The following is a 15,196-nucleotide window of genomic DNA, read 5'->3' on the forward strand; positions in this document are numbered from 1 at the left end:
CTATTTTCTTGTCTTGCCAGTCAGCATTCAGATCTTGTGTTACAAATCTGAACATCAGCTTTTTTTTCTAAATTTCTTGAGAGTGGGTCTTATTACACCGTGATAACTTTTAAGTAAACCCCAGTTCAAGGCTTAGCCTGGAAACATAGGCACCCCCCTCCCTGTGCTCCAAGGTCTAATGGCTCCAGAGTCAGCCAGCATGTAGAGCTGGCTCACATTTTCCTCTGCAGTTCACAAGGAGATCCAAATTGTAGCTTTTTTAAGCTGTCAGGCAGACTGACTCCCTCGACCTTCAGATAACTGGAATTGCACCATCTCACTTTGAAGAGAGGGCATGCAGGTCAACTGAAATGTCAAATAACAGGGTTTGAGAGATCTGAATTATGAGGAAAGGCCAGAAGAGCTGGGCTGAGACTACAAGGTGGCTTTACAGAAGAATCAGTATAAAAAGAAATGTCACCTCTGACACAGGGGTGCCATTTATTAGGGAAGCAGAAACTAAACATGAACAAATTTGGAGTAAACTGGGATACAGAACAGAACCATAGCTCTATGTTATATGCAAATTCCTGTGAAAAGACACTCACAGCCTAATCATGCAATGTGCTTTGTACCTCTTGGGATACGTACAGTGCCCTGATTTCACCTTGAAGCCAGAGAGAACTGAAGTTACTTAACACCAGCGCAGGCTGGAAGATAATAGAGCACATGATTTTCTGTTTGAAGAACACACAGATTGCAGTAAGTGAACTGCTAGTTTATACATGAATTAATATATGATCTCACATAAATCAATTATGTCAAACATATGTTATTCCTATTACAGCATTTGTATATAGCATATTGTAGGTTATACATATTTTTATTCCACACAAGGCTTGGATGAAAGCACATGGAATACATTATTGAAAAGGCAACTGAAGCAAAAATATGCAGTAAGTACAGTAGGTACACATAGAGATTATTTTTTGGAGAAGGTAGGAAAGAAAAACCTATGACAGAATTAAGGGGAATGAAAAATAAAAACACTAAACATGTAAAGATACTAAATAAAAGCTAGTATGCGGAACTGGCACGTAGCTGGCTCTTACAACTGTTTCTATGACTAAAGTTTTAGCACCAGCTAAAAATAAATTTGTTTAACTTTTGGCAGTGCAAAGCCAAAATTCAGACCCAGGGAAAAGGTGAAAATGGAAGGTATGAAATTCATTATTTTCTGACATAACAAAGTAGTAAAGGGTGGCTTTAAACTCAGCCCCACTTGGAGGAAAGAGTAGCATCAAAGGATACAGTTTCCACAGATGAAGAGGATGATGAAGTAAATACAGACCAACATTCCTGGAAAAGAGGGGCCGCCATAAGCCATGATCCCATCATACATCACCGAATTCCAGTCCTCCCCAGTCAGGATCTAAATGACACATTCCCACCAATAAGGGATACAGCGTTAGACCACATAGAGAATTTGAACACCCCATTAACACAAAGATATCTACTGTCCTAGAGAACACCCCCTCCCCCAGGATGGTTGGAGACTCTGGCTGTGTCCATCTAGAAAATCAAATCAAAACAAAACAGGAAGAATGTGAAGAGTGGCTGTGCTCAAAGTGTGTGTGTGTGTGGGAAATAAAAAAGAAAGAGATGTCCCCTTGAAGATGATAGTTGAAGCCAAGCAGCTCTCCCAGACAATTCCATTCCTCCCCACCTCTCGCAGGCATTTCCCTCCTGTGTGCTTGTCGTTTTGGACAGGCTGCACAACCTACAGCACTGAGTACAGCCCTCAGCACAGCCCTCTCCACCACTTCTCTTCACCTTGCATGATCCTGATGCTCTTGGATGATCACTCCCAAAGCTGCTGTCAGCTTAAAGGCCATTTGATTACTTCTCTGGTGCTGCGAGCAGATATTTGGTCCCCAGGACTGTGGGAGGGTGGAGGACACCTGCAGGGTTGTGCTTTGGCACGCAGGTGTTGCCCTGGCACATGGCAATGGCCATTCTCTTGTCCTACCCTGCTAAGACGTGGTAGCCTTGCTACACGCATGGGCTTTCCTTAGCTTTGTTTCCCCTTTTTGGGAGGGAATATCCCTGTGCTGGCAGCACAGCGTGGCACCTTGCTCCTAGAGCTGTCAGTGTGATGTCCAGTCTTGGGGACTGTCCCGCTGTGGGGCAAGGGTATAGGACCTTTTCTCTGTTTTGCCCCACATAAACACAACGTGCTGGCCCCGTTGGGACCACTCTTGCCCTTACCTGAAACACAGTGAGGAGGGACTGGGGGAAGTTGTCAAACGTACTCCTCCTGGTCTGCATCTCATCAAAGTTAAACTTGCCCCCAAAGAGCTGCATCCCCAGGAGGGAGAAGATGATAATGAAGAGAAAGAGAAGCAGCAACAAGGAGGCGATGGAGCGGACTGAATTCAGGAGTGAAGCCACAAGGTTACTCAGGGAGTTCCAGTATCTGGGAGAGAAAACAGAGCCAGTTAAAATTCCTTCAATCCAAGACAGGTGCTCATGGCCTGCACAGGATATTGGCTCAGGCTGCCTTCTGTGCATAAGCAGGCATTTCCAAACACCCTGTTAAGCAGTGAATCATTGATGTGCTTCCCTAAGATAATGAGACCTACTGCAGCTAATGAGTAATTTTACTACCACACGTGTACGTACACAATTCCCTCCACCCCCCACCCCACACGCACACCCAGAAGATTATTGCAGCACTCTCCATCTAAGGCTCTGTAAATCTTATATCAATATACGGTGATTAGTTCTTGCTGCTTCAGTGAGTTACATTCTAACCAACCTCATTACAACACTCACAGATGTTATGGCAGCCCGAATACCTCACTCCAGAGAATGGCCTGTAATAACTAACAAGAGCAGATGGGGAAACAGTTTGGCAGCAAATGCAAACTTGTCCAAAATCTGGTGTGAGTATGTGTTTGAGCTCACTCACAGATAGAGGTTGATAAGCCTTCTGGGATTGAGAGGAAAGAGAAAGACATTAAAGGTCCTTTTACATGGACACTAAAAGTGACTCCAGATCTACATCCCTAAACTCCAGAGTCGCCTTTGCTCTTGGAAGAGCACACCATCACTGCTTTTTTGGGTATCAAACCCACTATGCTTCCTCAAACAGGCTGCAGAACACTTTGGAAGGGTTTTGTTCAGGAGAGGATGCCTAAGACAGGATGCCTAATACCTGCTCTTATGGTGTATTCAGGCTTGTGCCTAGATCAGGCTGATGTATAATGCAGAGAAAGGATCTTCTCGCCTTTGTGGTCCCACTTTAGGGTTCAAAGAAATGCCAGCAGCATGCTCTGCTGAAGCATGTCCGCTTGCTTGCATTCTTTGCCAACCTGCAGAGTAGCCACGTGTTGGAAAAAGGCTTTAGAAAAAAATGCTGAAGAATCCACCACATCAACCATGAAGCAACTTGAACTTTGGTCTTGCATCTGGCTCAACCACTCCTAGACTACTGCTTTGCTGATCATGACCACTTCTCTTCTATGTAGTTTTGAGTCTGACAGAGCTTTCAGACTGGGCTGAAGATTACCTGTCATCTTCCGATCACCACAATTTGAATGCACATTACTAGCAAGCTTCAACAGCTTTCCCAGGTCAGCAAGCCTACAAAGTATGCCTGTGATCTCTAAGAGTTTCAGCACAACCTCTTGTGGCCTACCATCATGCTTTGAGATTCCACATGGCCAACGTTCTTCACTCCCTTCTCCCAAAGCCCATAACATTGAGTCTTTCTTTCCTTATGAGGACTCTGAATTTCTAGCCATATTTTGCTTGGAGAGAAGAGTTCTGCTTGAGAAGGATGGCAAAAACGTCTAGTGCTCTTGCTCCTTTGAGGAAGTCCGATCCTTCAACATACAAATCTGTTCTGAAGGTAGTGCAGTCATTAAGAGACAAGGGTTCTTAAAATCCCAGTTAAATTAATATTTTTAAAATGTCAGTGTAAAAAGACAACTTTCCTTGTCCCATGGAAGACATGAATGTTTGAGCAGCCTGATCACTTTATGAAGGTTAGCAATCTGATCTGCAGAGGGACACTGCCATGTCCTCTGAAGTTCAGCAACTGCTTCAGCTCCAAGGGCTGATCTTCAAAGAGAACTGTGATGTTCTCCCTCCAGCCCAGCTTCAGCACTTCAAAGAAGACTAGAATGCTTTAAAGTTTAACTGCAATTAAGAGGATGAGCAATGAAAATCTACAGAGCAAAGGTAAGGGCATGGAAGCTGTGGGCTCAGTGCCACCAAACGTTGGCACTGAATGTGCAATGTAACAGCTCGCTGTATCTGCGTTTATGCTTACAGCTCACATACTTTCACGCTTTGGGAAGAAGGAAAAGTGACAGCGGAAAAGGGAAAACTTCAATTTTGACAAAACTTGACTGACTTTTAACATCCTTAAAACGGAGATTGACGGGGTCCAGAATATATCTCCAAGCCCTCCAATGTCAGCCAGGACACGCATTTTCTAGGTCTTCTTAGCGGTGCCCTTAAGAGGCACACAGTAGAGCTGTTACCCATCTGAATACTCTGGGTGACTCACTTAAAGCTTAAATGCCTTGCTATCTCGGAGAGCAACTGCACAGACTATTATCAGCTCTGCATTTCTTACAGATGGCTCAATACCTGAGATTCAGTTTCTTATGTAACTATCAAACTTAAAGCAATTAACTGAGATGACCCGGTGATAAGATTAGTGCTGTTTTATCTGTGCACTGAGTGCTAGCTAGAAATTCAGCACCATTAGAAAAGTAAACAAACCAATCAAGGGGAGGAAAAAAAAAAAAAAAAAAGAAAAAAGGAGAGGATAAGGGAGGCTTGACTTGACTGGGATGTGAAAATCACAACTGCCTTGTCTTAGTGTCCTAGAAGCATGAACTGAGGTTACCATCTGTCACATTAGGTGGCTGCAGAAATAACATGAGCAGCCCCAAAGAATGAGATCTGGGGTTACTCAATGAAACACAAGGCTTTTAAGTCAGGAATAGATGAAGCCCAGACAAAGAAGAAGCCTTTCACTTCTTTGTCCTCTTTGGTTAATATACTACAAAGAAAAACCAGTTACAATAAATCTCCTTGCATTTCTGGATGGAATCAGAGGTTTTGGACCCAGTAGCACATAATGGGAGGTACGACAGAAAGCACTGCTGCTTCCTCAGGCTTAGAGGGAAATGAATGTGCTTGTTAACATCTCCCACTTGCAGATCTCAGACCCTTGAGGATGCCAGTGAATGAGGCACCACAAAACCCTGGTGAGTAGGATGTGATTGTGATCCCCGTTTCAAAATGAAGGAACGATGCAGAGAAGTTAAATGGTTTGTTCAACATTTCACACAAAAATCAATTGCGGAACTGGAATAGAACTTAATGCATCCTTTTACTCTCTCCTCTCTCCTCTCCATTGCCTTCCACTATGTCTTTATGATACTGGCAATCACAGATGCAGAGCTTAAAACAGTAGCAACAGCTGGCAGCCTCATTGTAGGAAAGCTTCCCACACTGTTCATCCAATATAAAACCATTTTGAAAGCAGGTACAAAAAGATGCTGCCCTGTCTCTCCTCCCTGCCATTAACAGTGACATATCTAGTGGCAAGATTAGGTGTAAGATATCAAACTTCTGTATGCTGTTGCAAACACATTGGTTTATTTTTTTAAGTAAAAAGGACTAAATATAGCGATTTGTAAAGCAGTAAAGGACTATTTATAAAGGGAAAATAATTTGTCTTCTCAAGCAAAGGGAGATTTTCTGCACAGCCCCGTAAAAATTAGGAAGAATAAACTGATTATATTGTCTGCTTGTCTAATGTGCTAGACTAAATGATTCTGAAGTGCATTTATAATTTTGAAAGAAATGTTTGCTCTTGAAATTCTAAATGCGGTTTCTAAAATGATGCATTGTTCATCTGATGGTGTCTTTATTTGTTTCTGTTATATTAGGGAGCTGCATTTGTGTTTTTCCTAGAAGTGTATCATCTTGACACACCCAGAATTTGGTGTTTACCATGAAAAATCCATACAAATATATAGAGATTAGGCTACCTACTGATATACTCCCACCAGAGTAATTTTTCTGCTTTGTGCCTTTTTAATGCCCTTGATTATCACTACTTCCATCTCCACCGTATGTCCTCATGTCACTGCTCATGAATATATATTTGACATAAAACATTATACTATCATCCCTCCCACTCTTCTCAGCTTTCTAGGATTGTATCTTTCTGTATTATCATTGCACTCAGGTGGTGTATATCACCAGTATTGATAATGTAGCCAATAAATCATCATTGTATCTACAGCTAAGTGAATAATGGAAAAATTTGCATTTTACTGGGGAACATCAGAGGCAAAAGTTTTGCTTTAATGCCAAAGTATTCTCTCCTGCAGTAAGACATGAGTGGGCCTAAAATATTGCTATGGAGGCTTGTGCTAGGGCCTTCCACACGAGGGTGAACTTCACCCACGGAGGGGAAAAAATCATGAAGAAAATTATGAATAATTAAAAAACACAGATAAATCTGAGACTACTGCAACCTACTTGCCAATATTTTAGGAACAGGAAAGAAGGCAAAATCTGATTAATACATTATTCATTACAAGTTATTCCTCAGCTCTGTGCTTTACACATAGACCCCTGTACAAATTGCAGGAGACATATTCCAGGTAACATTTACTTCCACGCAAAACTGTATTTTAGTTCTGCTACAGAATGAAGGTAAATATAACTAGTCCTACTGCTGGTGGCTTCCAACATTACATCTCTGCCAGAAGCTTTAGGAATATTTGAGTACTCCAATAGCTCAAGCTTCCTAAAGTATTAATGATATTCTCTCAGCATTTGCCTTTCTATTAGAGAATTCTCTTAGCTGGATGATATATTTTGTGTAGGAGTGGAGAAATGTCTTGAAAAAACAATGACCTCTCCAGGATGCTATGTTGAAGCTTATGCTTTTATAGCTATTGGTATGTTGCCCTGGGTGTATCTGATTACCCAATGCTTGAAACAGCTACTGGTTTCCTCAGAAACCAGGCCTGGGACTCAGTGATGATATTTTTCAGACCCAAAGACACAGGAAAAGCCAGACCAGAGATCCCCACTATTTTTGAAAGGGCAGAGGTATCTTTCTTGCTGGAAACTCTTTGTTAGCTGGAACATTTTTCCCTCTTCTATGATCACACATCTAAACAGACCACCTTTTTTTTTCTTCTTTTTTAATAGTTGTAGGCTTGCTTTGGCCCCTCTCTCAGACTGATTTTTCTGTCTCTACCATCTAACTTTGAAAACCATTCACTCTGCCAGAAAGTTGAGGCTCAGAAGCTTTAAGGGGAAATCTTGTATGATGTACAAGTCCAAGTCTGTTGTTTTTTCTGCCTCACAGCTCTGCCATCTTGAGTGCCTTCCAGTTTTGGTCTTGTTTTTCTCATGCGCTGTGTTATTTATCTCAAATTTGTCAGAAGTTTCCTTTGGGGGACATTTTGATAGCTGAGGCTGCAGGAAGCACACTCTTTCACAACCTCAGTCAAGCTTTTTATAAGGGGCTGACTTGGATAGGTTTATTCCAAGAGCTCTCATCTGGGTGAGCTGGGAGTTGATCTCTTCTACAACCTCCCATCAAGCTGAAAAACTCCTGCCAAACCAAGCTGGTGTTTTGAAGGTACCTGACTGCAGGAAGCAGCAACTGCTCAACAGACACCACTGTGCCTTCATGCAGAGGGAGAGCACAAAGAAAGAAAAGGAAAAAGAGGGGACACGGGAGTCTGGAAAAGTCTGGTTTCTCAGTAAAGCTGCTGCTTCATGCTGGACTCCTCTGAAGGAGAGAGGTTAGCAACATCATTTGCTTATAGCTGCTGGTGTCGACACCATCTCCCACTCAGGCCACTGGTGAGTCTACTGGAGCTGGCATGGGCTCCTCAGTCAAATGCTGTTTTGGCTAAAAGCAGTCTTTCAGGTTCCTCTTCATCACCATAAAGCAACAGAAAAGGTCACAAGGCTATCTGCTGTTTTGTTTTCACTTTGCCTTTTGCAAGGAACCCTAAAAGCTCAAGCTCAGCTCTCATTATCCTTCCATATTTCAGTTTAACAATCTGCGTGGTATCAAGTTTCTCCAACCCCCTATTCCAGATTCCTCACCAATCTTTACTTCTCACATCAGGGATATCCAGTCCGTACAGCCCTCCCGATCCTGCCACAGGCTCCAGAAGATGAGGACTGTCAAACTAGCACTCCCACTACCCATTTAGTGGTAGAAAAAGTGAAAAAAACAGGGATGTGAGTGACTTGTATCTATACATGTTGTGCATTGAGCAGTAGCCCTCCTTTATTCCCAAAGCAGCACAGAAGTACCTTGTGATTTTAAATATTCTTAGGAGTCGAACACATCTCAACACTGAAATGCCCAGTGGTGACATGATCTTCGTCTCAACCAGAATCGTTTCCAGGATTCCTCCACACACAATGAAACAGTCAAAGCGGTTGAAGAGGGAGACAAAATAGGCCTGGAGACCAAGGCTGTACATCTTCAGTAGCATCTCTGCCGTGAAAAGAGCTAGCAGCACCTTATTGGCAGTGTCTCATGAAAAACAAACAGAAACAGGTTAATGAAACTTAGTCAAAAGATCACCACAGCTAACCATCGGCCCTTGACTATAAGAAACCCCTTCCAGGATCAGTCTGGAAGGTTAATTTCATATAAGCTTGGGTCAAAGAATGGACTTCAAAAGCGTGGGCATCTCATTCACAGAAACGTTTTATGAAGATGCCTACAGCAATTCTTATGTATTGCACATACAGCTGCGATGTATTACACAACCACACAACCTCCATGGCAGGGACATGCCTTCCTGTGCACAACCTCCCATCTCACTTGTCATCTGCAGATGAGAGTGGGAATAGAAGAGCTGCTGTGCTACCTACTGTTGCTTAATTAAGCCTTTCAGCTGCTCTCACCTCCAGTGAGGATTCAACTGTTCTGCAGACACGAGAACTTTACAAATCACTCTTACTTCCTCACCTCCCTAGTAACTAGAATTTATCATAAATGCCATTTCAGGGAAAGCCTTGGAGAACCTGTGGTTCCCAGTAGCTGCCCATAAACTGGAAATCCAGTTGCTGCAAATATATATTTAGCATAAGCTCCAGATTTCACCTACACCCAGTGGAACAGTGTTTTGGCTGAAAATTAGGAACTTATGTTTTCCCTGAGGTTTCTCTCATTGTAGGCATTGTAGATATTTTGCTGTATTCTCTAAGATCCTCCACAGACAGAGGACTATTTGGAGCTCTGTGTGCTCCTTTTACATTGTGTGGTCTAATGAAGCCCCCTTTTTTGACACCGACCGCAATAAACAGAACCATCAGTCTCCCCTCACCTTGGACCTCCGTGAGCCAGTCTGGCTGGTTGTAGTGTTCAGAAGCAATGGTAAGGGTGTTGAGAAACACAAGGAAGATCACCAACCAGTAGAAAACATTGGACTTGACAGCGGCACGGCACTTTCTTCTGCAGAATCGATTCCATCGGCGCCAGTAGCGACTTGAAAAATTGGAGAAGGAAAAGTTCTTTTCAGATAGGGATCCTTAGGCTATTGCAAATTTCTGTCAAGAGAGACTCTAGTCTTGATTTATTGTTCAAGAGTGGTAGAGAATAACTTTAAAGTTCACCCTGAGAAATGTTCGCTCATTGTCATTTGAGTCGACGGTTTTGATCACCCTTCCTGTAGCTATAGGAATAAAGTTAGCCCTAAACCAATTTGCAACATTTAGGGGTGAATAAACCTCTTCAAGCAATATCTAAATCTGATTAAGACATCCATTACAGCTACCCTGAGAGGTTTTTTAGCCCAATTCCCACAAAAATAATTATTGTTGTATTTAATGATTTAATGCTTGTGGCCTGCAATGGGACCTTGCCCAGCCTCAGAATAGTCAATGAAAAGATACCCACTATATACCATGGACCTTTGGATTAGGTCCTTGGAGAGGTGAGATTAGATAAAATCCATGGAACATTTCCAAAATTCAACAATATTCAGGAGTAAGCCCAATACGAGGGCTAAATCTGAACAGAAAAACAAAACTTCGGGGACCTCAGCATCACACCTTCATGCCTAGAACTAAGGATACAGTTTGCTAATCAGCAGACCTTTTAAAGTTTGCCTTCCATGAACACATCCCCTTGTGTCACTGATTTCTGAGGGTAATTACTAACCACAGAAGATATTTAAAGCTAATTACACACCTCCTACTCTTCAGAATTTAACTTGCATAGCAACCAGTTTCCAGGCAACACTTGCCACTGTATAATAAATCTAATAGTTTTATATAGATATTATATACATATATGTGTGTGTGCATGTGTGTGTTTATCTCTAAAGAGACACAGAAACACACAACATTACAGAAAGAGAGAATTTTTCTTAGCTCGTCTTCTCATGTATTATTTCCAGTGATAAACTATGGCCACACTTGAGGTCAGGGTTCAGCATCTATAAGAATTTAAATCAGGCAATGTTCATGTTGCACACTGGCCAGGAATTCTGCAACAACATTTTAACAGGTAATTAAATACAGGCTGTTTTAGTTGTGTAATTTATAAAGGCAAGGCACCCAGTTTAGCTAGCACAAGCATTTAATAAGAGTTTTGAGGTTTGCAGTGGATTTAGGACAAGAAACGATCTTCCCAACTTTCAAAATGGGCACAACACTTAGGCATTCATGTTGTCACTAAATCATTAGCAATCCCACACACTCAGGTGTGTACTTGTACACAAATGTGCATGCGTGTGACCGTATGATGATACAAATGTTTTTTTGTGCTTACGCCTACACACAAATAAATCCACGGATTGTAGGAATACGATCATGCATGCAACTCTTTGCACAGGGATGCATATAGACAGCATGTATGCATATGTGCATTCCTGAATTTACATTACTGTTCATTATTTAGATAAGCTGAAGGACAGAGTTGCTCACTTGTTCCAGTTATTCTGACCATTAATTTATGTTTTATAAAATTGACTTTGAATTCAGAGTTATGGAGGCAGCTGAGCTCCTACTGAAGAGGTAGAAATGGACTGGGACCTCAACAACCAAGTTCCATGAGTTCAATCAGCCTCTCTAATGGAAACCCACAGATAACCACCCAGGCAGTGCTTCACATTTTCAAAAGCTTTAAGTCAACAGAAAAACAAGTATCACCAGAAAAACTCCGCACGTCCCATGGTGAAAGGGAGCATTTCACAAATAAGATGTAAACCTTATCAGTAGAAAGATTTACAATAAAGCAAAGCAGAGGAGTACAACAAAGTGTAGGAAAGAGAACCTTGAGCTGGCAGGATTGATGTGGATGGATGCAGTATAATTATGTGGTTGAACTTTTATATTTTATGGCTTGAGATATGTAGGTACCAAACAGATAGGTACTTCTGAGTGAAATACTGACAGTAGTCCTTGTGCCTTATTTCAGTGTGAAACTAAGAAGAGGGCATCTTGATTTTTGGTAGATGACTGACTAAAATCTGACAAGTTTGGCAGTATCTCCTAGAGTCACCACTCTGTCCCACAGTTGCAGGATTAAACCACAAAGCAAGGAACAGAACCAGTGGAAAGGAGGAAAATCAAAAGTTATTTTTACTTACCTAAACTTTGATTTTGAGATCCGATGCCTGAAAGACAAGAATTGCCATTAAAGTCTCTGAAGCTGTCCCATACCTCCCAGGCTTTTATGAAAATAGCGATAGAAAGAAACAACATTAAGCTCAATTAATTTTTCATGGATGCCATTTTCCTCTTGAATCCCCTGTAAGTAGGCACTGGGCATGGCTAGAAGTTCTTGATATACAAATCTTGTTTTTTGGCTGGAGTCATGAAGAAGGAGTCATGCCATGATGGGATCCTACCACCTACAGACATCAGTGAACTAGCTTTTCTCTTGGGTAAAAAGCTAGTCTAATACTAGAGGTACTCTACATCTGCTACCAAATTTATTTTTCAAGTACGACTCTTTTTTTCTTTTAGTTACTAGTTTTTTTCTGATATTAAAAAATGCATGACTTTATACAGACAGACTTGTTGCTTTCACACATCACCTGTCACTGCAGGATATATAAGCACATTATGAAACCATGGGGAAAATAATGCTTTCTTTTTTTTTTTTTTTTCCTAGCAATTGAGGGAAAAGCAATGCATGGTGGATATTTTCAAACTTAGATACTAACACTTATTTTTCTTTGTTATCTACGTAAATTGATTTGAACTCAAAAGGGTCTGAACAGTAACAGATTCTGTTGCTACCAATGAAATTTTGGGAATTAAGCATTCCTGAAAAATTGCCCATGTTCCCACTATATATGCGTTTAAGTATCTAATTCCATGCACTTGGATTTATTCAACCAAATAATTTCATTAGCCTTTTATGAGAAGTCACAGGCAAAGCTAGAGATAGACCCCAATTCTCTAACCACTACCTTGCTCTGCTTGACACACATCCTATAAGGCCTTCGAACTATTAGCCACCATACGTAATGGTGCACAGAGAGAGAAATAAAGGTATGTGGATGCAATGACATGAGTCAGAGGTGATTTAGGAAGCTGCAAAATCCACTACCAATAACAGAAGAAATGAGAATCTGGGGAGTGACTACGAACAAGATATTTCTGCTGGGCTGAAGCATTTCTTAAGGTTCCCGCTATGATAGGAAAGTGATTCATTGTTGACAACAGTCAGCAAAGGTCTTACTGTACTGGCTTAAAAATGGATTCCCTGTTAGTAGACATGGGACAAAGTAATTCTCCAAGCATCTAACACTGCTTTCCGTGGCAGCCTTAACCCTGTTTGAGGACATCAGTCACTGACAAGTAATCAGTGATGGGTCAGTTTCCTTATGTGGAAGAGATTTTAGTGATAGGAACATTTCACCAGCAGATGGTCCAAGCAAAAAAAAAAAAAGCCTTTGCACTGAATACATCATTCCTGCTGTGTCACAGGCAGCTTGTCTGGGCCACATACTAGGCAGCAGTGTGGTTATAGACACACACAAGAATTCTTTTGATAAAGAAGAAATAATGCACTGGCTGAACAGAATGGTAAATTATGCTGCAGAGACAAAGGGAGCTTTAACAAGGATGATGAGTGAAGCACGTACAAAGCATTTCCTTAATGTTAAAGTTATCCCAACTTCTTACTGAGAACTCTTCCTTGATAAGCGCTACCTACAAACCGTAATGGATCAGATTTACAGGCAACAGGAAAGAAGGCTCAGAACAAAGACAGCTGAAAGAAAAAGAAGAAAAAAAAATAATCACAAAATCGAAGGAGAAAGCTGGGCACTGAAAAGGAGATGGCAAGGACTTTCATAGGAAAAGGTTGAGGGGGGAGGCACAGAGAGAGGACAAGACAGATGTCACGGGGAGCCTGCCTGGTGGAAGGTGAAGGACAGGGAATGTGAAGTTCTCTGGTAACCTCTCTGGCTAATGGTTTCCCAGTAAGGGAGCTGTGCGGCATTTAAGGAATATTTTATTTATTTAAGCAAAAGAGATGTGGCAGGTGTAGTACTCATCATGCATGTGATAATTATATCTTTGGAGCATTATGAACAGCAGCCAAGTGCATTCAGTGCTCCCACAGGTTAGCTACAGCCTCCCTCCCCATTGCCTTACTGCTATGGCAGAAGGCTTTATCACATGTGGGTGTGATATATATATAGAACAGGACAAGGAAGGAGGAAGAGATTTATATTTAGAGGCAGAATCCAAGAGTGAGATGGAATTTTGGAAACACAAACTGTACAATAACTGATTCTGAAAACATTACGTCCAAATCGGAAACACATTTTTCAAATGACCCTTACGATCAAGAATCTTTTGTCTTTCAGAAGCAGGGTTAACTATGTCATATACAAAAATGCTTTTATGGCATCACTAGGGGCTGTCAAATAGTCTGGACTTGGGGCCTTGCCACAGCCTCTTTGTGATGCTCCAAACTGGGGGGACCAGTTTCTCTGCTGAGCTTAAACACGGGTTTCTTGCATCTCTGGTACCCTAGGAGCTTTATGCCATTGGGAGAAAGAGAGTGTCCCCATTTGTGTCCACCTTTGGAATGGCTTGAGAAACTATTGTTTAAAATCATGGTATAGAAGCCTATACAAAAACCATTTCAGACCACTACTGAGTGTTTTTATCATAGGAACCATGCAACACAGATTATATTTTAGAAAGACAAATACAAAAAACAGACCTCTACTGTTTAACTAGCGGTCTTTTAAATTCTCCAAAACTCTTCTAACCTTACACAGTTATGTACTACATACATATTAGACAGTGAAATTTAAAGATTTTATGAACATAAGCTCAGGATAATCAGCATAATTCAAAGGTAGTGAGATATCTTCCATTCTGAGAGATAAAGTCTTCATTTTTCTCTTCGTGGTGGACAGCAGAGAAGACAAACTACGCACTTGTGAAGGATGTGACACTTGTATAACAGGGATTGAGGACTTGACATAATTGTACACACAACAAGCAAATCTGGAAAAATCTTGTAGGTCTCCAAGCATGACAAAAAGGCCAGGTTACAGCTGTTTCTAGGTGTGGAAATTACTAAACATGACCATGAAATTATCTGCCGTGCTGGTCACAACTACTTTTACACTATATGATCCTGCCTATAGGCAACTATCTTCATGAGGACTTACAAAAGCCCTTGGATACTAGTAAAACCTCTCAGAAAAGCAGTAGCACAGAAATTTACTTACTATGCCTCTAGGTTAGACACAGCTTTGGGAAACATCCAAAGAGCTTCACTGTGCATATCCTACAGATCTTGGAACTGTGATAACACAATCCTGGTGTGATGTTGATTCTGTTTTGGTGCAATATGGTGCATTCATGCAGTTACCGGTCAGGCAGCACAGCATTTTCCTCTCTCTGTATTCCTGCTAATGATATTTCATTGCTTCTAGTCGGCATGCTGGCATCCCTGAAGAGAAGGTGCCCACCCTAGGGTGTTTTTCTACATATTACTTGGACAAGACATTTAGTGTCATGACATTTTCAGGAATGTATGCTGCATACCTGATAATTTCTCAGGCTAATAAAGTGTTAGGACTAAATTCTACCCTCAGCTATGCCTCTGCAAATCACACTGAAGCAACAGGCCTTCATCCTTCTGCCTGATACCCCCTGTACA

General features: G+C 41.4%; 1 protein-coding gene across 13 annotated transcripts in view; it reads right to left on the reverse strand.

Moving 5' to 3' along the window:
* CACNA1C (calcium channel, voltage-dependent, L type, alpha 1C subunit) overlaps nt 1-15,196 on the reverse strand; it is a 504,338-nt gene that overhangs the window by 106,692 nt on the left and 382,450 nt on the right. For all 13 annotated transcript variants that reach the window (XM_014937306.1, XM_014937303.1, XM_014937300.1 and 10 more), the window contains exons 11-15: nt 11,649-11,675; nt 9,381-9,541; nt 8,356-8,581; nt 2,248-2,455; nt 1,291-1,411 (exon numbers count right to left, since the gene is read on the reverse strand). In XM_014937306.1, coding sequence (XP_014792792.1) covers nt 1,291-1,411; nt 2,248-2,455; nt 8,356-8,581; nt 9,381-9,541; nt 11,649-11,675 — 743 coding nt within the window. The remainder of the gene's footprint in view (nt 1-1,290; nt 1,412-2,247; nt 2,456-8,355; nt 8,582-9,380; nt 9,542-11,648; nt 11,676-15,196) is intronic.

This window comes from Calidris pugnax, unplaced genomic scaffold, assembly GCF_001431845.1.
Source record: "Calidris pugnax isolate Ruff unplaced genomic scaffold, ASM143184v1 scaffold1, whole genome shotgun sequence".
Classification (NCBI taxonomy): Eukaryota; Metazoa; Chordata; class Aves; order Charadriiformes; family Scolopacidae; genus Calidris; species Calidris pugnax.